Source organism: Notothenia rossii (assembly GCF_949606895.1).
Source record: "Notothenia rossii genome assembly, chromosome: 3".
Lineage (NCBI taxonomy): Eukaryota > Metazoa > Chordata > Actinopteri > Perciformes > Nototheniidae > Notothenia > Notothenia rossii.
This window is the reverse complement of record NC_136901.1, coordinates 36489950-36514240: the sequence shown is the minus strand read 5'-3', so window position 1 is coordinate 36514240 and position 24291 is coordinate 36489950. Positions and strand designations below refer to the sequence as shown.

The 24291-nt window shown below is 37.7% G+C and overlaps 2 protein-coding genes across 4 annotated transcripts; both read right to left on the bottom strand.

Moving 5' to 3' along the window:
* Positions 1-3293: 3293 nt before the first annotated feature.
* On the bottom strand, positions 3294-11086 carry LOC307032202 (uncharacterized protein). 2 transcript variants are annotated; one of them, XM_079670037.1, is made up of 7 exons: positions 10795-11086; positions 9273-9376; positions 7650-9095; positions 7202-7438; positions 6870-7094; positions 6538-6607; positions 3294-5555 (listed from the first exon to the last, which is right to left on the bottom strand). In XM_079670037.1, exons 1-7 carry the CDS (start codon positions 10967-10969, stop codon positions 4450-4452), a joined length of 3363 nt encoding a protein of 1120 aa, XP_079526163.1. In that variant the 5' UTR covers positions 10970-11086; the 3' UTR covers positions 3294-4449. The 2 variants fall into 2 exon arrangements, with proteins under 2 accessions (XP_079526163.1, XP_079526164.1); XM_079670038.1 differs by having other exon boundaries at positions 9279-9376.
* A 5425-nt stretch (positions 11087-16511) lies between these two features.
* Positions 16512-24291, bottom strand: LOC307030903 (GTPase IMAP family member 7-like). Of its 2 annotated transcripts, XM_079667537.1 has the most exons (3): positions 24067-24291; positions 19649-19764; positions 16512-18481 (listed from the first exon to the last, which is right to left on the bottom strand). In XM_079667537.1, the coding sequence occupies exons 2-3, from the start codon at positions 19653-19655 to the stop codon at positions 17487-17489; spliced, it is 1002 nt and encodes a 333-aa protein (XP_079523663.1). In that variant the 5' UTR covers positions 19656-19764; positions 24067-24291; the 3' UTR covers positions 16512-17486. The 2 variants fall into 2 exon arrangements, with proteins under 2 accessions (XP_079523663.1, XP_079523662.1); XM_079667536.1 differs by lacking the exons at positions 19649-19764; positions 24067-24291 and adding an exon at positions 18768-18857.

Here is a 24291-nt window from a genome sequence, read left to right as displayed (position 1 = left end):
GTTACTAAGAGCCAAATTAACATGACATTGAGTGCTCATTTATTGGGTAATAATACTGACTGTATTGATTTTAAAAACATAGCCAGAGGATACTTGTTATTCCTGTTCAAATTATCCTCAGTATTTCACCATTACTACATTTCAAACCTTCACATTTTCCTCAGCTTGGTTCAGCTTGTGCATCTCCCTCTTTTTCAGCTGGACGCTCTCCTTGACCGCCTTTTGACTTTTAACCAGTTAATTATAGAAGAAAGAAAGAAAGAATGATTATTACCTGCAAGACTGGAAGGGTTGGCGCCAAATTACAACAATTAAAACTACATTTTGACATGTCGGGACAAGCTAAACAGGAGTGTGAAGATGGAAAGACTTATTAGTCATACAGGATTCAGGCTCTTGTTTTACCTCGACCTCAGCCTTCTTTTCTGAAACTGAAATGGTTTTGTAACAATCGAATCAAACAGAATTACCTCCACAACTATTACCACAATCAGGACTACTGTTTTTGGAAATGTGCAGACAATGGGCAGATGCAAAATGCCCCAAAACGTATATATGTTTTTTGACTATTTGTAGTTGTTACGAAATCTCTCTGCAAGTTTGCATTTCACAACAAAGAACTTCTCAATAGGATTGGGAGATAAAGGGTAACACTAAAACAGGGAGAGAGGAATGTTACAGGGGTTTCATTTTGTGCATGTTTACAGGAAAAGGTATGGGAAAGCATTTATGTAGCCATTTTAGTATTAGTTAAGTAGAATGATTAGTTCTACCCTCACCTGCGCCAGCATGTTCCTCCACAGAGCAGGCCTCAGGGTGAAGGTCTTGAGAGCAGGCATCAGGTTGAAGGTCTTGAGAGCAGGCCTCAGGGTGAAGGTCTTGAGAGAAGGCCTCAGGGTGAAGGTCTTGAGAGCAGGCATCAGGTTGAAGGTCTTGAGAGCAGGCCTCAGGGTGAAGGTCTTGAGAGCAGGCCTCAGGGTGAAGGTCTTGAGAGCAGGCCTTAGGGTGAAGGTCTTGAGAGCAGGCCTCAGGGTGAAGGTCTTGAGAGCAGGCCTCAGGGTGAAGGTCTTGAAAGAAGGCATCAGGGTGAAGGTCTTGAGAGAAAGCCTCAGGGTGAAGGTCTTGAGAGAAAGTCTCAGAGTGAAGGTCTTGAGAGCAGGCCTCAGGGTGAAGGTCTTGAAAGAAGGCATCAGGGTGAAGGTCTTGAAAGAAAGCCTCAGGGTGAAGGTCTTGAGAGCAGGCCTCAGGGTGAAGGTCTTGAAAGAAGGCATCAGGATGAAGGTCTTGAGAGCAGGCCTCAGGGTGAAGGTCTTGAAAGAAGGTATCAGGGTGAAGGTCTTGAGAGCAGGCCTCAGGGCGAAGGTCTTGAGAGCAGGCCTCAGGGTGAAGGTCTTGAAAGAAAGCCTCAGGGCGAAGGTCTTGAGAGCAGGCCTCAGAGTGAAGGTCTTGAAAGAAGGCATCAGGATGAAGGACTTGAGAGCAGGCCTCAGGGTGAAGGTCTTGAGAGAGGGCCTCAGGGTGGAGGTCTTGAGAGCAGGCATAAGGGTGAAGGTCTTGAAAGAAAGCCTCAGGGTGAAGGTCTTGAGAACAGGCCTCAGGGTGAAGGTCTTGAGAGCAGGCCTCAGGGTGAAGGTCTTGAGAGCAGGCCTCAGGTTGAAGGTCTTGAAAGAAGGCATCAGGGTGAAGGTCTTGAAAGAAAGCATCAGGGTGAAGGTCTTGAGAGCAGGCCTCAGGGTGAAGGTCTTGAAAGAAAGCATCAGGGTGAAGGTCTTGAAAGAAAGCATCAGGGTGAAGGTCTTGAGAGCAGGCCTCAGGGCGAAGGTCTTGAGAGAAGGCATCAGGGTGAAGGTCTTGAAAGAAGGCCTCAGGGTGAAGGTCTTGAGAGCAGGCCTCAGGGTGAAGGTCTTGAAAGAAGGCATCAGGGTGAAGGTCTTGAAAGAAAGCCTCAGGGTGAAGGTCTTGAGAGCAGGCCTCAGGGCGATGGTCTTGAAAGAAGGCATCAGGGCGAAGGTCTTGAAAGAAGGCATCAGGGTGAAGGTCTTGAGAGCAGGCCTCAGGGCGAAGGTCTTGAAAGAAAGCCTCAGGGTGAAGGTCTTGAAAGAAGGCATCAGGGTGAAGGTCTTGAAAGAAAGCCTCAGGGTGAAGGTCTTGATAGCAGGCCTCAGGGCGAAGGTCTTGAAAGAAAGCCTCAGGGTGAAGGTCTTGAGAGCAGGCCTCAGGGTGAAGGTCTTGAGAGCAGGCCTCAGGGTGAAGGTCTTGAGAGCAGGCCTCAGGGCGAAGGTCTTGAGAGCAGGCCTCAGGGTGAAGGTCTTGAGAGCAGGCCTCAGGGCGAAGGTCTTGAGAGCAGGCCTCAGGGTGAAGGTCTTGAGAGCAGGCCTCAGGGTGAAGGTCTTGAGAGCAGGCCTAAGGGTGAAGGTCTCCATGCACTGCGGGAAGCTGGACTCTCCCTTCTCCTTTTCACAGTCCCAGAAACCCTCCAGGTATACTGAGCGGCAGAACTGATTCCAGTCCAGTTCTACTCCACATTGCTTCTCTTGCTGATGTTGTTTATATTGAAATACTTAGAAACTCCCTGCTTTAACCAGAAGGTTGGATAGTGAAGTGTAAGGATCAAGGGTCAATGTCCTCCAACTTTGATTGACCTTGTCGACCTCATCTGAGTGCTCCATTAAAGTGTAATGTGCTTTAGAGAGCCCCCTGTTGATCAAAGCTTGTAGGTGCAGGGTTCAATAGTCAGGCCTACAGCCACATTGTAACACACAGAGATATAATTGGGACGTTTAACCTAAGTAAAAGTAATAATAATATTTCACGGTGTAAAAAATACTTTAATAAAAAATAATTTAGTGAAAGTCCCTCATGCAAGATTTAACATAAACGTACAAAAGTATTCGCATCCAAATGTAATTGAGGTACAAACAGTAGAACTACTACTCTCTCCACACGAGCTTATTTCAAAATAACTTGTTATATATATATATTATTGAATTATCATAATTCATCCATATTGATTGATCCTCTTATCTTTTATGTTGGTGCTGTCGGAAAAGTTTTAGTTTATTTTTTATATACTGCCAAGCAGCTTTTGAATTTCAACAACTATTGCTAGTTATAGTTTGTATTTTTAATTGTAATTGTTTTAAAGTTAACATAGAATTGTAGTAGGATATTTGTTTCTTGAAGGTAGATTGGCATAACACAATGCAGCAGAACATTGATTTATGGAAGCACAGTACTTGGAATTAATGTACTTTCACCATGACTAGTCAAACAAAATGGACACATGAGAAAGGTTGTGTGCAATCACTGCTTTTATTGTTGAAAGACAGATTTATAACAGAAAATAGTTGCATCATGATATAGAAAAACATGTCAAAGAAAAGAAAAGACAATCATTATCCCACACCTTGACGTATTGTCCAGATTCAAAACCCCACTGTCAGATAATTGAACATAAATGCAGTACGAACATATTTATATAGATTGCATAAGCCCACTTATATTATATTATAACGATTTTGACTTTATTTACAAATGAGTACAGAGATTTGACGCTTTGAAATAAACGATTACCTCCACCTATTATGCTTGTATTGTTTAGATCAAGTTGTGTTCGTCAGTGCCTAGATATTATTCCCTTGTGCATTTGTGTAATATTAACAATGAATCAAGTTGCATAAGTATATGCATGAGTAGTAAGTACTCTTAGCGTCAAACACACAAATAATTATTACCCAACTCTTTTTGTTCCCTCAGCCTTTTTACGCTTATTTTGGTTTTCTGACCCGCTAATCATTGTTGGAAAAGTAGCCAGAAACTTTAAAAGTACAAACACTTATGTCTCAAAATACTCCACTACAAATAAAAATCAGTTATTTATATTTTTACTGATGTTACACAATGACCAGTTTCAGAATTACAATTACAAGTCCAGAAATATTATCAGCTAAATTTACTTCAAGTATCAAAAGTAAAAGTACTTGTTAGGCAGAATGGATGTCTTCATTATTATTATACTGTTTGTAAGAGTATTTTAGCATTGATACTTGAAACACTGTGTTGATTAGTACTACCGTACTGCATTATGTCATAGCAGCAAATCAAGAGTTTTTATATATACCAAGTAAACAAGTGTCAAAATAAATGTAGTTGAATAAAAAGTATGATATTTTACTTCTTAAATGCAGCATAGGCATAAAGAAGTGTTAAATGGAAAGAGTCAAGTAAAGTGCAATTATGTAAAAAAAAAAGGACTTAAGTACAATACTTGAGTAAATGTACTTAGTTACTTTCCACCACTCTCGCTTACTCTCATCAAGCTTGTTTCTAGCCTGGGCAGAAAGTGGTTTTATTCATAAAGTTGTGATAAACCCACTGTTCTCTACCTGCTTATGAACATAGAAGTGCATTGAGCAGCTAAAGAACCAGAAACACGCCCTCAAAAGGTCGTTATTTCCCCTTAAAATGATCTTTCCCTTTTTCTATAACATCATTTGCTTTTTTCATGACAGCATTATATGACATCTCGACTGCCTCCATTGGTGTTTTAGCTCCCTCTGCTGCCTCCAATCCGATCATTCCACCTACCACTCCCCCTGTTACAGCGAACCCAGTTGTAGCTACAGTTAAAACTGTTCCAGCAACTCCCAGGCCTCCTCCGCCTACTGCTGCAGTCCCTCTCAATACTTTCATCTGTTTCAGGACATTCATGAATCCTCCGGCGCTATGCAGGGCTGTGATCACAAGCCCAACCATAAATGCAACCCCACACAAAGCGCCTAACAATGCTCCTGTTGTTGCACCTGCCAGTTGGATCAACAGCTTGTCAGACACTATGGATTTAGCCTGTTTTCTGATCACTTCCAATGGCAGGTTTCCCGACGACGTGTCTTGTTTGATATACTCCTCAACTGTGCAAATGTATTTCTCCACTTCTTGAAACACCACATTGGTGTAGAAGCTTCCATTGTTGTCCTTCACCATATTGTCTATTGCCTTGAGCAATTCCTCCACCTGGATCTGGTTGCTCCTGTATTCTTCCTGCTGGTTGTCCTTCCAGTACTTATTATCCGTGACATGGCAGCGGCCGCCGCACTTCTTCACCAGATCGCTCAGATTCTTATTCAGTTCGACAAATTCCTCGATTGTCCTCCCTTCAAGCTGTTCACCGTGTGTGAAGACAATCACAGCATATTTCAAAACATCTTCGGAGAAATACTCGCATATTTTAGTGATGACAGCCTGCTCGTGCTCTGTGAACTTCTCCACTTTAAGCACAATGAGAAAAGCATGAGGCCCAGGAGCGCACTCTGTGATACAACTCACTATCTCCGGCTTCATGTCCTCTTCCGACTTGCATGCGTCAAAGAAACCAGGAGTGTCGATCAAAGTGAGGCTTCTTCCGTTGACAGATGTGGTTTCTGCTTGACACTTCCTTGTTCCAGAGTTGGGAGAATTGTTTGTGGTGAACAATTCCTCTCCAAATATGGTGTTTCCTAGGTTGCTTTTCCCTGATCCAGTTTTTCCCAGCAGGACAATCCTTGTTGGAGTTGGACCTAAAGACATTACAATTATGTTCAGTACATTTGCCTCCTGCTTGTTTGCATTAATTACATTTCAAAGAGTTGCTTTTTTTAGGCTTTTCTGGAAACAGTAACCCAAACATAGTGTGCAGTTTGGTTTAAATACAAAATGACTACTTAAAGATTACATGAGGTTGCTCATATCTGCAATGATACACAGCTACACGCCCACTCGCACTCTCAGGTCAGCTGATCAATTGCTCCTGAGGGTGCCAACAACAAAGTCAAAGCTCAGAGGGGACCGTGCTTTCTCTGCTGCCGCCCCTAAACTGTGGAACGACCTGCCCTTGCTAATCAGACAGGCTCCCACACTGTCTGTTTTTAAATCCCGTCTTAAAACCCAGCTCTTCTCCTTAGCATTCGAAAGTAGATTGATGCTTTTATTTGCGTTGAGTGGTCTATTGTTTTGACTATATGGCTGTTTTTATTTTAATTGTATAATTGTTGCGTTTATTCTGGTTTGATTTGTGTTCGTACCTTTTATGTGATTTTATACTTATTTTATTTTTTGTTAGCTGAGCTGTGTGAGGAGGTTTTAAAGTGCTTAATGAATAAAGTTGGATTGGATTGGATGATGTAAGGGGGGGATCACACTGCTTATTTATCTATAACAAGGTAATAAAGTTATCACAGCAGCCAATCAAACGAATACATCTACAGACCTTCACCCTCATTTGCTCCTCTGGGTATTTTCCACAGTAATAACTGTTACATGTCTGATATGTGTAATCGGTAATGTAAAGCGCTTTGAGCACTTGGAAAAGCGCTCTAATAAATTAAATGAATTATTATTATCTATTTATTTTGTGCATAATTTGCAGAAGCAAAGTCATTTACAAAAAAAATGCACTTATGAACACATCTTACCACTAAAGTTTAGTTACCAGTAAAGAAAAACATGGCGCAGTACTGAATTCCAATTCTTTACTTCATCTGTCATGATATATTTACTCACCTTGCTCATGCTGGTTCATCCTCATTGTGAATCCTTTGAGTTGGGAAGCTTCCTGGGCAGACTTGAAGGCCTTCAGAGACAAGGAAGACAAAATGTAAACTCAAATATATAGTATATATATATAAACTGTTACAGTAGCTTCTGTTTATTGCTCAATGGTTTAAGAAATACATGTCATTATACTGATCAACAATAATCGACTGTGAGATGGACATTTCATTATTTCGTATGCATTAGTGGGATTTCGAAAAATATTTGTTTTAGATAGCAGGTTTTTGAGATGATAGTTGCCCTGTTTGCATCGTGTTTAAAGTCAAACTTATATCCATTACCTCCAAAGAGTCTTCGTCTTCGGGGTGGATGACGATGCGGACCAGGAGAGGTTTCGTGCCGGCTCGGTTCTGTTCAAAAGCAGAAACTTCCTCCAGGACAACCCTTGCTACCAGGCTGTCAGGGAAACGCAGGGCAATCCCTGCCCCGAGTACAGGGAGGGCAACTGATCCAAACCCTCTATCCTCACAGCAAGTTAGGATGTTGTTAATGCCCATTCTCAGAACCTGAAAAGGACAGACAGTATTATTAAGGCTAAACAAAAGACATACTGATTCATGGTGTGGGAAACTGAAGAAAAAAAATGACAATGGAAAAGACTTCTCTGTTTCACCTCAACTGCAGCTCCATCCGGATCCTCGTTCCATGGAGCGAGGTTGAGGAAAATGACTGCATTAGATTGAAGTCCAGCTCGAGCCTCCACCAGGACTGTGTCACCAGGAATAGTTTCTTCATCTGCTTCCTTTCTAAACCTTGCAGTCAGCTGGTTCCCAAAATGTTGGAACAAAGTGTTTCCAACACGGGTAGAAAGAGGATCATGAAAAACCATGGGCGATACCAGGGCATCCACCTGAGAGGAGAGCAGAAGATGTTTTTTCTCATTGAATGTATTACTTATGGTGTTTATATGCATTTATGCTTTAAACATTTTTAAGGTTGAGACTATTCCCCCAATAACCTATTTTTGACAGCGTGTCAGAAACCGATGTGATAATCGTCACAAAATTGTATCAAAAACCAGAATTGAAACATTTTCTTAAAATCACAGCTTACTCTCTTACCTGTTGGGTCTCGATGGTTCCCTGAATGATGTCTACGTGGACACCCCCTCCAGGAGCTCCAGCACTGGCTCCTCTTGCTCCATCTTGGCCAGAAGCATCCATCTGGAACCCCAGATCACTTGGTGCCCTATTTTCAGTACTTGTTTGGTACTTCACCTCTACTCTGTTATCAATGGGGAGTCTATCTTGAACAAGGGAGTCCAGAATTGGCCCCAGCCTGTTCCTTACCTCAGTCACTTTGCTGGATGGACCTTCCAGCACCACCATGGGCCGAGAGGAAGATGTTAAAGGATTAAAGGTAACCCCTGAATTATCTAAACCATGCAGCTGCAGAAATACTGGTAACCCATGCACTAACTCTTCAAAAGGCAGACTGACTACACTTTGCACAATAGACTGATCCAAAATAAACTGTATGACAACTTCATTTAGCTCTTCAACCTCTTTGGTGTGGCCCAGTAAGCACACACTGCTGTCAGAGCCAAACACGACATGAGCTCTGTGTTGCACTTGGTTCAAATCCTTTGTCTTAGACTTAAGCTTTTCCTGAAGCTCAGATGGCACAGCGGAGCAGTAAGGAACATCAATCTTGACTTCCTTAATCTCACATTGCAGTGCCTTTTCTGTTTCAACAAGAATATTGTCAGAAAGGGATAAGAAACGTAGCTCTGTGTCTCGTAACTCTACTTCCACCTTGCCAGCAACCCCTAAAAACTCCCCTAGCACACCAGGACCATCATAAGCCTTCTTTAGAAAGGCCAACAAATGTGGGCTCATGTCAGAAACTGTCCTTTGGAACACCAACTTCTCCTGATCAGAGATCCAATCTTTAGCCTTAAGAATATCCTCGACAGAACCTTTCAAATGCAACTGACCTGGAGCTCCCTGCGTGACCTTCACTCCTGGAAAGTCTTTTTGCAAAGTGTGCTCAATCTCTTTCCACAGGAGGCGGAGCTTAGCCTCGCCCAGTCGACAAATGCAGGTTTGCCTCTCAAGTAAACGTGGCTTTTGTTTACCAAGCAAGGCACCCACATCCATCAACTTGGCGTTCACCTGAGAACGCTGCCCAACAACAACAGCCATCCCATTCTCGCTGTAGACCTTAACGTCATTGGTGGTCTGAAGAGAGTTCCTGGACTCAAGCAAAGCTACAACTTTGTAAGGGTCCACCTCACAGTGGCACAGGTAGCCATCAAAGAATTGGTCAACCTCTGTTTTCCAATCTCTAATATCATTTTCATCATCAGGTTGAGTGGAAAAGCTCACTAAAACCCTCTCTTCCTCTGGATACAACTGAGCAGAGCAGGACAATGAGGCAAGATCTTTCTCTAATCTTTTCCAAGCTGTGGGACATTCCTTTAGGTAACGAAGGAGGAAAGTATTTTGTTGCAGTTTGTATTTTTCACCACTTGATGGAGGGATTGAGACAGGAATCGACTGGGGGCTCTGTGTTGAAAAGAGAAATTCAAATATTGCAGTGGACTGTTGTCATATACATTTAAACACTTGTACTTATATGGTCATATCTACAAATGTAGAAGTAGTAACTACATTAAGTGGGGGACTATAAATAGGAAAAAAATAATTGTTGTTTGAATTACATATTTGAAATGTTGTGCATACCTGTACCTTGTTTGGAGAGGATGTGGGAAGTTCAAGGCCGTCTCGGACAGTGAACACCAGATCCTCCACATCATGAACAGACTTTTGCAGGACTGCCTGCTGGTCTAAGAAATAAAATGTTACATGAGTTATTGTGAGGTTAGAGGGAAATAAGTTCCTTAATTAGCAAACAAAGAAAAGATGCATTTTCTTTGATGACACTAGGAAAATAGGGATGAGGGTTGTATTAGTTTTGCTTAATCCTCTATTTTCTTTACCTACATACATACTCTCCTCATTCTCCAACTTATTTTTATGTTAAAGGCTGAAAGTGAACTATTATTTTGCCATATGAGAAAGTGTAACTTTAACTTAATATATAATAATATGTGTATATTTTGTAGATGTATGTCTTAATTATAACATTGTAATCAGGTTTATATTTGAATATGTTTTCTTATTTAATGTGTTTTTAATTGTAATGTAGGCAGCAATTTTAACTTTCTACAGGACACATTCTTCCCCATGGTAGAGAATAGAATAACTTTACTTTAACTTGATCCCACTCCAACACAGTGTGTTCCAATAATACAGTATCTCAACATGACTGATAATGACAACAATATATAGTTTGAGGCGTAAAGTTCCTAAGTACATTTACTTTACATGAGTATCTCCATTTCCAGATACTTTGTACCTCTACATTTCACAGGTACATTGTGCACTTTTACTACATTACATCTATTAAATACTATTAGTTACTTTACAGATTTGGATTAATGATTTGAAATATAATCAGTCTTAAATCAGACTTTAGTTACACCAGGAGTAAATTCACAAGCTACCCTGGAGTATACAAAGTCATTTAAACTTTGAAATGGACCAATCTGCATAATTATTACTTATTAGTACTTTAAGTGTATTCTGATACTAAAACTTTTGTAATTTTACTTGAGTAACATTTTGAATGCAGGACTTTGACTGTAACAGAGTATTCCTACACTCTGGTACTTCTACTCAAGTAAATGATCCGAGTACTTCTCCCACCTCTGATATAGACAATATAGACAACGGCTGGTTCTAATTTAATAGCCAGCTGGTCCAGAGTTCAAATGTGAATTGTACAAGTTTTTTTCAGATGATTACCGGTCCAAATTGTTCAGGTATGAATCATTTTAACAACGTTCAACATGTTCGGACGCGCACGCGCACCAACCTCATAATAGCAGAAGTCATGAAGGTTTTAAGTTTCGCTTTCGGGAAAATGAAGCTAAGGGGTTTCCCTGTTTACGTTTGGATCTTGGAATCAATATTGAATCCGTGTGATCATATTATATGAGTCATATTATATGTGACATATGTTTACTCTCGACAGTAAATATTATTTTATTATAAAGGTAAATCAAATTAAATCAATGAGTTGACGCAGTTATGGACTATTTTAGTTTAAACATAGGCTGCTTCTAACAGAACAGACATTTGATCGTTATATATAATTGAAAACATGACTGATAAGCATTATTGTGCTTGACTCATGGCCTACCTTTCTGATTTTTAAAAGAAATGCTGTAGATTTGATCGGTCACTTTCCGCAGAGATCCGCAGTCTCCTCCGCCTGATCTCCGCCGAACACGGAAATAATTCTCTATTTTCTTCATCTGATCCTGAAGAAGGCTCTGGCACTCAAAGAAAACCGGATATTGGTAAAAATCATCCATAGTTTACCCTGTGGTGAAGACACACATCTGGAGCTTCAGAATTGTGAGGCAGTGTTTTTAATGTCTGCAGCTGGTGGATGCACTGCGCCCCTTGTGGCTACCACCCTGCAATGGAAGAGAATACATGGATTGTGTAATACTAAACATGAAGAAAAAACTGACAGAATGCTTAATTATTTGAAAAAGAATATAACAAATCTGAACAAAACGCACTTTTTGTTTGGGGTCTATACTTACAATACAAATAAAAAAATACAAATAAATGCCATTTGAAAACTAACCTACTTTTTTTTCTAGTACTAGTAAAAAATAGTAAAGTTGTACCTTCCCTTTGCCACAGATTGGACCTAAAAGCATTTCTATCAAACTAAATACATATGTATTTATGTTTTGTGTGATATAATGGGGCATGTATGACAAAAGGGTTCCTCTTGTCTGTCATAATGTCATTCACAGACATAGAAATGTACAGTTTGTTATCATACAGTGATACTGTGTTCAGTTATACACCCGAGAGGTATCAGAGCAAACCCTGGTACATAAATGTAAATACCTTGGGATGTTTGAAGGGTGCTATATAAAAAGTACTGATAACAACAATCACACATAACGCATAGAAAATAAATTGTTTAGCTGAGGACCCCACAGTGAAGTAATGCTTCATTTATGTAGATTTCTGAGATGTGTCGTCAGTCAAAACATGTTTGAAATAAGCTACAACATATTAGTTTAGATATCAGAACAAAAAACAATTTTATGCAGATTGTCTCCAGGACTCCAAATAGATCTGGGTTGAGACATTTGTGCAGATACGTTGCTATGTTACCTTGAAACATAACAAAAGTTTGTCGTCTAAGACTCGGTACATATCTGATCTCCAGTGTCACCTGACACCTTGATCATGACGGGCCGAAGTCCTGTTACAGAGCAGCTGATCGTCTCTCTTGTTTTTCTTTTTTAGAGTTTTTTCTTTAATGTACTTTGCTAGCCCACACGAAAGGCCAGCAAAGGCCACAATACACTCAAGGGCTGCATCATTTGTGTGTCTAGACAGCTGTATATCTTCCAACATTCAGAGATATGATCTGCTGTGCCAACGATGAGTTATAAATAGCGCAATGTTCTAACCCTCTCTAGTCATCATATTACTAAGTTTCATACTGCCAGTGAAACATTGCTATTCAGTCTTATTTGAATGCTCCAGTTTGCTTTTTCTTATCTCCGTTATAGTTATATTTTGCCAGAATATTGCTGTCTTTTATTTGGACTCAAACTCTTAAAGGGACAGTACTTACACAACAGACAGTACTTGTTCAACAGGGTGCTTTCTGCAGGCTGAACCGCAGCCAATACAAATACATATCACGAGATGGAAACTCCCAAATACCTCATCTATTAATCCGTGGATAATAGAACCACTTCTCTTACAAATACGAAACACTTATAAACTAATTTATTATAAAAAATGATATGTTCTAACATGTATGGCATATACCCAGATCTCTTAAGTCTTAAGGGATGAAACATTATTTTATGATAACTGCAGCAGAGCTTTAACTTTAAACCTGCTTGAAAGGTCATACTTTAGAAAAAAGATTCATATCTACTTAAAGGATTATAATTATAAATTGTAGCAAAACTATCAGATGTATTAGTGTATGTGCATTTTCTTTAACATTACAGCCAATAAGTTCTTGAGATTCAAGACAATCTTTAAGAAACCACGCCTGGCTGTTTGCGGTGTGACTAACGCTAGGTGTGTCCTTGCACCTGAGTAACATCTCTTACTTATTAAATGATATAAGCCGATGGTACTTAAAACTAACACGTGTTTGCTTACAAGTGTTCTGTTCAAAGAGAGATCCAGAAACAGTGCAGTTGTGTCTGCATTTGATATTTGTACAAATAATCCAAAAAAATACACTTCACAGAGCCAGCCAGCTAACCAATTAGTACTACCCAATCAGAGCAGACTTCAACATTTTGATTGCAGGATTTCTTTACTTGTAACAGAGCATTCCTGCACTCTGGCAGTTTGAATTGTACCTGAGTACTTATATATATTATAATTACTTAATTTACTTCAGGGTAGCTTGTGAATTTTATGTAATCTAGATCTGCAAAGTAACTAAAGGTACACAACTGTAGTGGAGTAAAAGTACAGTATTCACATCTGAATTGTAGTGGAGTAGAAGTATAGTATTCACATCTGAATTGTAGTGGAGTAGAAGTACAGTATTCACATCTGAATTGTAGTGGAGTAGAAGTACAGTATTCACATCTGAATTGTAGTGGAGTAGAAGTACAAAGTAGCATAAAATGGAAATATTCAAGTAAGTACTTACGTACAGTACTTCTAAATCTACTTAGTTTAGTACACATTTGTGCAAGCGTATGGTTGGTTGGTTGCACAGTTAGTGGTGGAAAGTAACTGAGTACATTTACTTAAGTACTCCGGTCTGCATATTCACTTTTCTTAAACTACACTCAGGTGACAGTTTATGGTTGGTCTTAGCTGTGACACTTCACATACTTGTGGTTTTTTGCAGGACTGTTAGCTTTGGAGCAGCTGAGTGTTAGCTGCAGAGTTCATGCACCTCTGCAAACATTCAGCATCAGAGTTTTTTTTAACTTTATTAATCAAGGGTCATTTACAAACAAACGGTGGGAGAAGTACATATCTTGTTCTTGAGTAGTACCAGAGTTTAGGAATACTCTGTTTCAAGTATAAAAGTCCTGCAATGAAAATATAAAAACAAAATATACTCAAAGTCGAAACATTTAAATTGAAAAAATGTTGACAGGACAGATGTGTTGCGTTGTCAACATTGGCCAGCAGATGTCACTCTTTGAATTTAAAATACTTTTTAAATCAACGTTACAATAGCCAATGAAAAGGGGTAATCTTTACATATATCTCTGCTGATGACCATTTGCATCTATTCCAATGATTATTTCTTAATCCAATCCATATTTAATAATCAAAGCATTTGTGTATATTGCTCTGTAATAGTGGTTGCATTCATCTTCATGGAGGGTGATGGCCGCACCTTTTCATATGGTGTTTTAGGATTGGTGACTGTGTTTGATTTATGGCAACAGACATATTCAGCTGCAGAGTATTCACAGCTAAAGTTAACGAGACAAGAAGAAAAATGTTGGGTACTCCATGCATGTACTGTGTCCTGTGTTCACCTTTTGTTCTCAAAACAATTAACACAAGTTTGCAATATTGGGAGACCTTAGAAAGTCTGATTGAGACTCAATCTGATTGTTAGATATTTTCATTTGAAAAAAAAGGATAGTTGGAGTTAAATGTAGCACAATAAATAAAATACTGAAGCACTTTTATAAGCACACAGTTATTTATTTTTCAGTTAAAATGTAACAAGAAATAACTTTCATAACAAAATAAAATGTATTAATGGAATCAACTGAACAGCATCTTTCAGCATCCAAAAGTCATGGTACAGTAAAGAGTACAATCTAAAATCACAGAATTATAATAAATGTCCTTCATATTTCCTATATTTTGAATATCCCTAGGTGTTATTAAAAGTAAATAAAGACTTATAATTCATGGTTTGCTAGCACAACAAAAGATAGACTGAAAAAAAAGTCAAAAACACTTAAATAAAGATTTGACAGATTACAAATACAATTATTAAACATTATCCTGCATTTTCAAAGTAATGGAAAGTATAAAATACATTGTTAGGGTCTATGTCAGATTATGTATCACTCTCTTCTTTCAAAAAGGTTATCCTGCAACAGTGAAATTATATCAAACCCGTAATCACCCTTATGAAAAGTACATTGTGTTTTTCTTTAGAAATTAATCTTAGCATAATAATGTTTTCAATAATTTGTTTGCACATTAAAATAAAACTGCAGAAACATGAAAACAGAATAAAAAAACTATTTCAGGTGAGATTAAAAAAATGCCATATTACTAAAGTTAAAATAAAACAAAACAATCAAACATATTTCAAATAAAACATGAGATAAGCAAAATCAATCAAGCAAAAAAAGTGATATTTGTTATAAAATGTACACTCATTATTTACCCTTTAGTGGCAGAGCACTAATCACACTGACCTCACAGGAAGTGACATCTTGATCACCTTACCCTGAGTTATTTATTATATAAAAATAATATTAATAATAATAATAATAATAATAGTAATAATACATATTATTTGTAGCTACTTGGTTTAACATGGTTTACAATTATCAACCTCCTGTTCTACTCTTTTAATTGTGAACGCCCTATTTGGTGTTTTGATTTTCTGCTATAACCCCAGATTACTTCTTGAAAGCATTTACTGTCTTGTCTATGGCTTCCCTTGTAGTTTCTGATCCTTCAGCTGCCTCATATCCTTTCCAAAAGCCACTCACCATCCCCTTTAATGCAGCGTGGCGAAACATCTGAAGCAAACTTTTACTTGAGTAACATTTTGAATGCAGGACTTTTACTTGCAACCGAGTATTCCTACACACTGGTACTTCTACTTTTACCTCCATGCAGTATTTGCAGTAGTTATGTCCGCAGGGGGTCGTGAGGGCGTCTTCTAGGTCCAGGCATTTTGAGCAGCAGAACCGAATCTGGTCCAATCGCTACGCTTCTTCCCTCGGACGTTGTGTAAAGGTATTAACTTTTCTTACCAAACTACACTCAGGTGACAGTTTATGGTTGGTCTTAGCTGTGAGACTTCACATAGCCTACTAGTTTTTTTTTTTGCAGGACTATTAGCTTTGGTGCAACTGAGTGTTAGCTGCAGAGTTCAAGCACCTGTGTTTTTTTTTTACTTTATTGATCAAGGGTCATTTACAAACAAACAGTGGGAGAAGTACATATCTTGTTCTTGAGTAGTACCAGAGTTTAGGAATACTCTGTTTCAAGTTAAAGTCCTGCAATGAAAATGTTACTCAAGTAAAAGTAAATTAAGAAACAAAATGTACTTAAAGTACCAAATCTAAATTTGAAAAAAAACGTGACAGTACAGATGTGTTGCATTGTCAACATTGGCCAGCAGATGTCACTCTTTGAATTTAAAATACTTTTTAAATCAACTTTACAATAGGCAATGAAAAGGGGTAATATTTACATAATATCTCTGCTGATGACCATTTGCATATATTCCAATGATTATTTCTTAATCCAATCCATATTTAATAATCAAAGCATTTGTGTATATTGCTCTGTAATAGTGGTTGCATTCATCTTCATGGAGGGTGATGGCCGCACCTTTTCATATGGTGTTTTAGGATTGGTGACTGTGTTTTATTTATGGCAACAGACATATTCAGCTGCAGAGTATTCACAGCTAAAGTTAACGAGACAAGAAGCCAGATGTTGGGTACTCCATGGATGTACTGTGTTCTGTGTTCACCTTTTGTTCTCAAAACAATTAACACAAATTTGCAATATTTGGAAACCTTAGAAAGTCTGATTGAGACTCAATCTGATTGTTAGATATTTTCATTTTAAAAAATGACAGTTGGAGTTAAATGTAGCACAACAACTAAAATACTGAAGCACTTTTATAAGCACACAGTTATTTATTTTTCAGATAACATGTAACAAGAAATAACGTTTATAACAAAATAAAATGTATTCATGGAATCAACTGAACAGCATCTTTCAGCATCCAAAAGTCATGGTACAGTAAAGAGTACAATCTAAAATCACAGAATTATAATATATTTACTTCATATTTCCCATATTTTGAATATCCCTAGGTATTATTAAAAGTAAATAAAGACTTATAATTAATGGTTTGCTAGCACAACAACAGATAGACTGAAAAAATAGATTGACACAGCTGTTAACGAGTTGAATCAATCAAAACAATAAGCAAAAACAGTAAATAATAAAGATTTGACTATTTACATATAACATTATTAAACATTATCCTGCATTTTCAAAGTCATGGAAAGTATAAAATACATGGTTAGGGTCTATGTCAGATTATGTATCACTATCTTCTTTCAAAAAGGTCATCCTGCAACAGTGAAATCATATCGAACCCGTAATCACCCTTATGAAAAGTACATTGTGTTTTTCTTTAGAAATTAATCTTAGCAAAATAATGTTTTAAATAATTTGTTTGCAAATTAAAATTAAACTGCAGAAACATGACAACAGAATAAAAAAACTACTTCAGGTGAGATTTAAAAAATGTCAGTTTACTAAAGTTAAAATAAAACAAAACAATCAAACATATTTCAAATAAAACATGAGATAAGCAAAATCAATCAAGCAAAAAAAGTGATATTTTTTCTCAAAAGTAAACCCATTATTTACCCTTTAGTGGCAGAGCACTAATCACACTGACCTCACAGGAAGTGACATCTTGATCACCTTACCCTGAGTTATTTATTATGTAATAATAATAATAATACATATTTTTATAGCTACTTGGTTTAACATGGTTTACAATCATCCCCCTCCTCCTCTACTCTTTTAATTGTGAACGCTCTATTTGCTGTTTTGATTTTCTGCTATAACCCCAGATTACTTCTTGAGAGCCTTTACTGTCTTGTCTACGGCTTCCCTTGCAGTTTCTGATCCTTCAGCTGCCTCATATCCTTTCCTGAAGCCACTCACCATCCCCTTTAATACAGCGAACAAAACACCTATTTTTGATGTTGCTGCAAGTGACGGAACATCTGAAGGACTCTGAAGTTTTGCAACAGCTGCTGTAACCATATGATCTGCCAAACCAAGGAAAGCTCCCAACACTACCCCTGTCGTAATGCCTGCAGATAAGATCACTAAGCGTTCAAAAACATTACTTTTAGCTTTTGTTATAATCTCTTCCTGTGACATGTTGTTTGGGGACTGCCTAATGTGCTCTTCCGCTTTCTGTATTTCTGTTTTAAATATTTGAAGCATCTTATTTGTGTAGTAGCATCCGTTGTTTGCCTCAATCATCTGGTCCAGTGTTTTGAGTAGCCTCGCCACCTGGAACTGGTTGCTTCTGTAGTCGTCTCCTTCGTTGTTCTTCCAGTATTTATTATCGACGACGTGGCACCGGCCTCCGCACTTCTCCACCAGATCACTCAGATCTTTGTTCTTCCTGACAAACTCCTCAATTTTCAACCCTTTCTGGAGCTGGTCGCCATGAGTGAAGACACATGTGGCATACTTATAGGCTTCCTCAGAGAAATGTTCCTGTATTTTTTTGATCACTTCGTTTTCCTGCTCTGTGAATTTCTCAACTTTTAGCACAATGAGAAAAGCATGAGGACCAGGAGCGCACTCTGTCATGCACCTCAATATATCGGCATTGAGGCTTTCGTCGGACCCGCATGTGTCAAAAAAACCTGGAGTGTCGATAAATGTGATGCTTCTCTCATCGACTAATTTGGTTTTTGAATAAGACAGAGTTACTTCGGTAATTGGAGAATGGCTTATCGTGAATGTATCCTCTCCCGTTATTGTGTTAGCCAGGCTGCTTTTTCCAGATCCAGTTTTTCCCAGCAGGACAATCCTCCTTGAAGTTTGCACTAAGACAGACAAATAACTATAATAAATATATATTGCACTTATTATGTCATTGTATTCATTCATTGCCAAGTGGTGCTCTTCATCATAAGCTTGCCCACATGTTCACAGTGAAAATGCTAACATACTTAGGTTTTACATTAGCACCATCTTAGATAGGTGTGTTAGCATGCTAACAGCTGATAATTAGCGGAATTCCGTTGTTTTCTTTACTGGAACATGTTTAACAGTAAAAACAAAATAAACGACAAATAAAAAAAATGATGCAGCTCCTTGAACTCTTTTTACCTGCCGCTTTGTTCATCTTTAGTCGCACGTGTGAGGGAGAAGGGGTCGGTGTGTAGCGTGCTGCAGCAGCAGTCTGCTCTGCACGCAGGCTTCCTCCAAGTTTACAGTAAAACAAACTGGTGGTGTGACCAATGGCCATTTACAATTATTAATACTATTAGTATTATTAGCATTAGTCTATATTTTGGTTGAAACTAAGCCAGAAAAAAAAAAACATAAATAATAATAAAACAATATATAAATAAAATCAATTTTTAAAAATAATATTCGATTATGGAGACTGTAACAAATATTCTAATAATAGAATAATCACTGGCATCCCTACTAAATACACTATATAGTATGGCTTTTTTTTTTAATAAGTAAAACATATGATCAAAATGAAAATTTTAAAAGTATGATTTGTGAATAATAACATAAAAAAATGTTAAAATAGATTTATTTAGTTGTATTGGTTAATGAATTACTTTATTTGTTCACTAATGGGTCAGTTTATTTAAGTTATCTATGTGTGGCAGAATCAGTATGATACTGATCCAATGCTGAAATTGAATAATCCATTTACTTTGAACTTTACGTTAAATACCCCACTTAATTTAAAATGTGTCAAACTTTAGTTAAGTATTTTCATACATATACTTCTAAATTGCAACGGAAGATATTGTACTATTTACACTAACACATGTATCTGACATGCAGTTACATACTTCACAAAATGTAGTATATTGCATTACAGAAAATGCATGCATCACCAATAATAGTGATCATTATAAAACGTACAAACCTTTACTTAACACATTTTCAACAATTTAATAAAGCATTTTACCATGAAGTGTTGCATCTCTTATTACGCACACTGAATACAAATATTTCCAACTTACCCTCCATTTTGCATGAACGACTAGCCAGCCGGACTGCTGGATGTTCTGTCTTCGGTTCTCTTGCTGTGGTTTGACTCTACTTTCGTTCTCTCCCGGTTTAACCACATTTGCCGTACCTGAACAATAGAGTGAGTGTTGCATAAGATTCTTGGTGCAACCAGGCCTTAATTATAAAGGTATTCATTTCAAATATCACACAACAAAATAGCATTTAACCATTTACACATTCAACTAAATGAACACATTATTTCAGACAAATGTAAAAACGGAAACCAGAATGTCAACTTGTACAGCATCATGTTGTGAATTGAAGATGATTAAAGGGAACGTAATTAATTAAAAAGTAGGGTAACAAAGGTAAATAATCAAATAAAAAAAGGGATAGAAAGGAATTACAACACAAAACAGAAAAACTACACCAAGTAAAGTTAAATATTTTTTGTAGAATTTGAGTTTTTTAAACAATTAACTGGAAGAAAAATATTGTTTTGCAGATTAGGGTCAGGACAGTGTGGCTTTACATCTCAGCAATATAACAAGTTATCAAAGGCAACTTTGGCCAAGTTTCAGGATATATTACCAAAAAATATCACACTTGTAAATAATGATATTTACATTCAGTTCATATCAGTTGTGAACTACTTCTTGTACAACATTATTTTCTAAATTGATAACAAGGAAAATGTATGCCAGGGTTGGGATGCAGAGATTGGTGAAATCTGGTTGTTTTCGTTAGAGTTCAAATCCTTGTAACACTGCTACCAAGCCTCAGAAAGGGAGGCCTTTTTAATCATCATGGCATTACAGAAGTTTCCAGATCAGCAGGTCTGCTTTTTAAGGTGGCGACTGCATGTGGTTTGGAAAGAACAGGATGTAAAGAATTACATTTTGAAAGGTTTATTAATGGCAACAGGCAAATAGGTTTTGGTAAGCCTTGTTTGTATGAAAATGGGAATAAAATAATTGGCAACAGTACGGTGCTCCACCCATCCTACATCTGCAGATGTTGACTGATATGTATTTACATAATTTATGCGCCGTAAAAACTATAGGCATCAGGTCTTTGCAATAAACAGGAAATGTGTCCTTCACAAACTACATTCACTGCTTTCAAAGCCGCTAATCTCCCACCACTAAAGGAATAAAAACAACATCACAGACAGAATATGTAGTCTTTATATTTCGTGAGAAAAGGGAGGATGGCAGCTGCATATTTTCATATCTTTTTAAGGTGGAGTGTTTTTGTCTTTGTGAAACTCAACAGGTTGAATGGAATTTTCTTTATCTGTTTTTATTGGCAGCATCCACCTGACTTCTGGGAATCAGCAATACATCTACGCAGACTCAAAACAAAAATGCCTTTTGTATTTGGCTTCGACCCCAAAAAAGTATTTATTGTTATTGTATAACAGGTTTAAGTTTGTTTGGTCTTTAACAATATCACCATGTTAGAATTACAGTTGCTACTTTTTAGGTCCTGGAAAAATTCAGGTTAAAATAAAGACACTGATGCAAAACATGTTTTGGTTAGCGCCGAGCTCGTTTAGGCGAATAAAATATTCAGAATATTCACAATTCAACATGAAATAGCTTCAGCTGCAGAGTATTGACAGGTACAGTTAACAAGACAAGAAGCCAAATTTTGGGTATTCCATGCATGTACTGTGTCCTGTGTTCACCATGTTTTCTCAAAACAATTAACACAAGTTTGCAATATTTGTAAACCTTAGAACATTTGAGTTTGTTTTTTTCAGATAACTTAAAACAAGAAATAACTTTTATAACAAAATAAAATGTATTAATGGAATCAACTGAACAGCATCTTTCAGCATCCAAAAGTCATGGTACAGTAAAGAGTACAATCTAAAATCACAGACTTAAAATATATGTCCTTCATATTTTCCATATTTTGAATATCCCTAGGTGTTATTAAAAGTAAATAAAGACTTAGGCCTATAATTCATGGTTTTCTAGGACAACAACAGATAGACTGAAAAAATATATTGACAAAGCTGTTAACGTGTTGAATCACTCAAAACAATAAGCAAAAACACTAAATAATAAAGATTTGACTATTTACAAATAACATTATTAAACATTATCCTGCATTCTCAAAGTCATGGAAAGTATAAAATACATGGTTAGGGTCTATGTCAGATTATTTATCACTCTATTCTTTCAAAAAGGTCATCCTGCAACAGTGAAATCATATCAAACCCTTAATCACCCTTATGGCGCATTTACACTGCAGGCCTCGCTCGGCCTCGCTCGGTTTGGTTAGGCCTTATTAGGCCCGGCTCACTTTAATGCTGCGCTCACATTACAGTTTAGGAACTGGGGTAGTATCTATAGTAACGCAGTGTAGGCGGAGCCGTGACGTCATCTTCAATGAGCGCCCCAGTAAAACAACACAGCCGTTAGCTGTTAGCCCTCAGAGCTCACAGCTCCTCATGTCTGTTAAAAAACTAGACAAAAGTTAAAGTACAAACCACATACTGCCTGTGTCATCGCGAATACAGTCGCTGGTTTGTTTATGTCTGTATAGGCCGTTGTTGTGAGTGTGGACGGTCGGAGCATATATAACGTTAGCTTAGCCAAGCTCCATTTAGAAAACACGCATTTCAAAAGGTGTTTCGCCTGCCGTCTGTCTGCAGACTTGTCAAAGCATTAATTCATGGTTTTTACTAACCGGTATCAGTATGTTGTTACTTCGGCATCATTTTGAAACGTGTATTACAATTAAATCACGGTCAAATATGTTCATCTTGTTGTAGTTGTAGCCCCCTTTCCAGCGATTCTCTCTAGTTTAGCAAACTCAGCCCGACTCAGCCCTCTTTGTTGGCCCGGAAAGAACCACGATTTAGTCGGGCCAGAAAAAAGGTGAAAAAGTAGCCCCGGGCCAAAACTAAGCCAAGTGGAAGCGCAACCAAAAACGGGCCCCACACGGCTCGGCACGCTTAAAGCGAGCTCCGCGCTGCAGTGTGAATGCGCCATTACAGTATAAAATGTACGTTGTGTTTTTCTTTCGAAATTGATCTTAGCATAATAATGTTTTCAATCATGTGTTTTCACATTCAAATAAAACTGCAGAAACATGAAAACAGAATAAAAAAATTACTTCAGGGTGACATAAAAGTTAAAATAAAACAAAACAAGCAAACATAATATCCCAAATAAAACATGAGATAAGCAACATAAATCAAGCAAAAAAAGTGATGTAAACGCTAAAGATCGCAGGGGGGGGGGGGGGGGGGGCGCCAGGCCTCAGATGATTTGAGGCCAAATATCATTTTAGACTTTTTTTTTTTAACATATAATTGTAACGCAATACAAGATTGTCACTACAAGCCTTGTCTCTACATTACAATAATATAAAAAAATATTGATTAATTAATTCAGGGTATATGCAGGAATCCTGAAGTCACATTTAATACCTTTTAATACCTTTTTCAAGACCCTTTCCATACATTTTAAGACCTCATCGCCACTTTGAGTTCTAACCGGTTACATTGGCGACACACTTTACCTCACATTTATTATATACAGTCTGGATTGTAAGACATTACAACTAAACAGCTTGTGATAACTCCTTATCATAATTCAGATAGAACAAAGCACAATAGAATGAATTATGTGACTAACCCAATGCAAGGTTTATTAGAAAAATAAACCATTAGAAAGTAGTATTTGATTTAGGCATTGTTCCCAAGAGATAAAACAAAAAACGACATATATGTTAACACTTTTCTCATTCTTAATATAGGTTGTTGACCTTTATGAGGAGATGGGCCCATACTTGTTATCTCCTACATATCTCACTTATTATAAGTCCAGAAGACGTCGCAGATGACCCATCGCAGATGACCCATCGCAGATGACCCATCGCAGATGACCCATCGCAAATGACCCATCGCAAATGACCCATCGCAGATGACCCATCGCAGATGACCCATCGCAAATGAACCATCGCAGATGTCCCATCGCAGATGACCCGACTTTCCGACACCCGCGGCTGATATTAGCGCCACCTCGATTTACGACTTTCTTCTTATCTCCATGTTTTGGACTATATAAGCCTGATGTTTTTTCCTGCTCAGTTGAGCAACATACCCCATTTGTGTGAGTTAAATCATATCCTTTGTATGTGATTTAACTCTGCTCCTTCTTGCAAGATTAAACTAGAACCTGATTATTGATTCTCAACCTGGTGTCGAGTGATATTTTCCTAGCAGTTACATACTTCAAAAAATGTAGCTTATACTTGCATTACATAAAATTCATTCATCACCAATAATAGTGATCATTATAAGACGTACAAACCTTTACTTAACACATTTTCAACAATTGAATAAAGTATTTTTACCATGAAGTGTTGCATCTCTTATTACGCACATAAAATACAAATATTTCCAACTTACCATTTTGCATGAAGTCAGCCGGACTGCTGGATGTTCTGTCTTCAGTTATTTCGCTGTGGTTTGACTCTACTTTCGTTCTCTACCAGTTTAACTACATTTGCCGTACCTGAACAATAGAGTGAGAGTTGCATAAGATTATTGGTGCAGCCAGGCCTTAATTATAAAAGTATTCACTTCAAATATCACACATGAAAATTGCTTTTAATCATTTACACATTCAAATAA

Coding starts and splice junctions, on each gene's coding strand:
- LOC307032202 (XM_079670037.1), bottom strand. CDS start 10,969: ATGGATGATTTTTACCAATATCCGGTTTTCTTTGAGTGCCAGAGCCTT. Junction 9,096..9,272: donor CCTCTCCAAACAAGGTACAG/GTATGCACAACA, acceptor TTTTCAACACAG/AGCCCCCAGTCGATTCCTGT. Junction 5,556..6,537: donor GATGAACCAGCATGAGCAAG/GTGAGTAAATAT, acceptor TAATGTCTTTAG/GTCCAACTCCAACAAGGATT.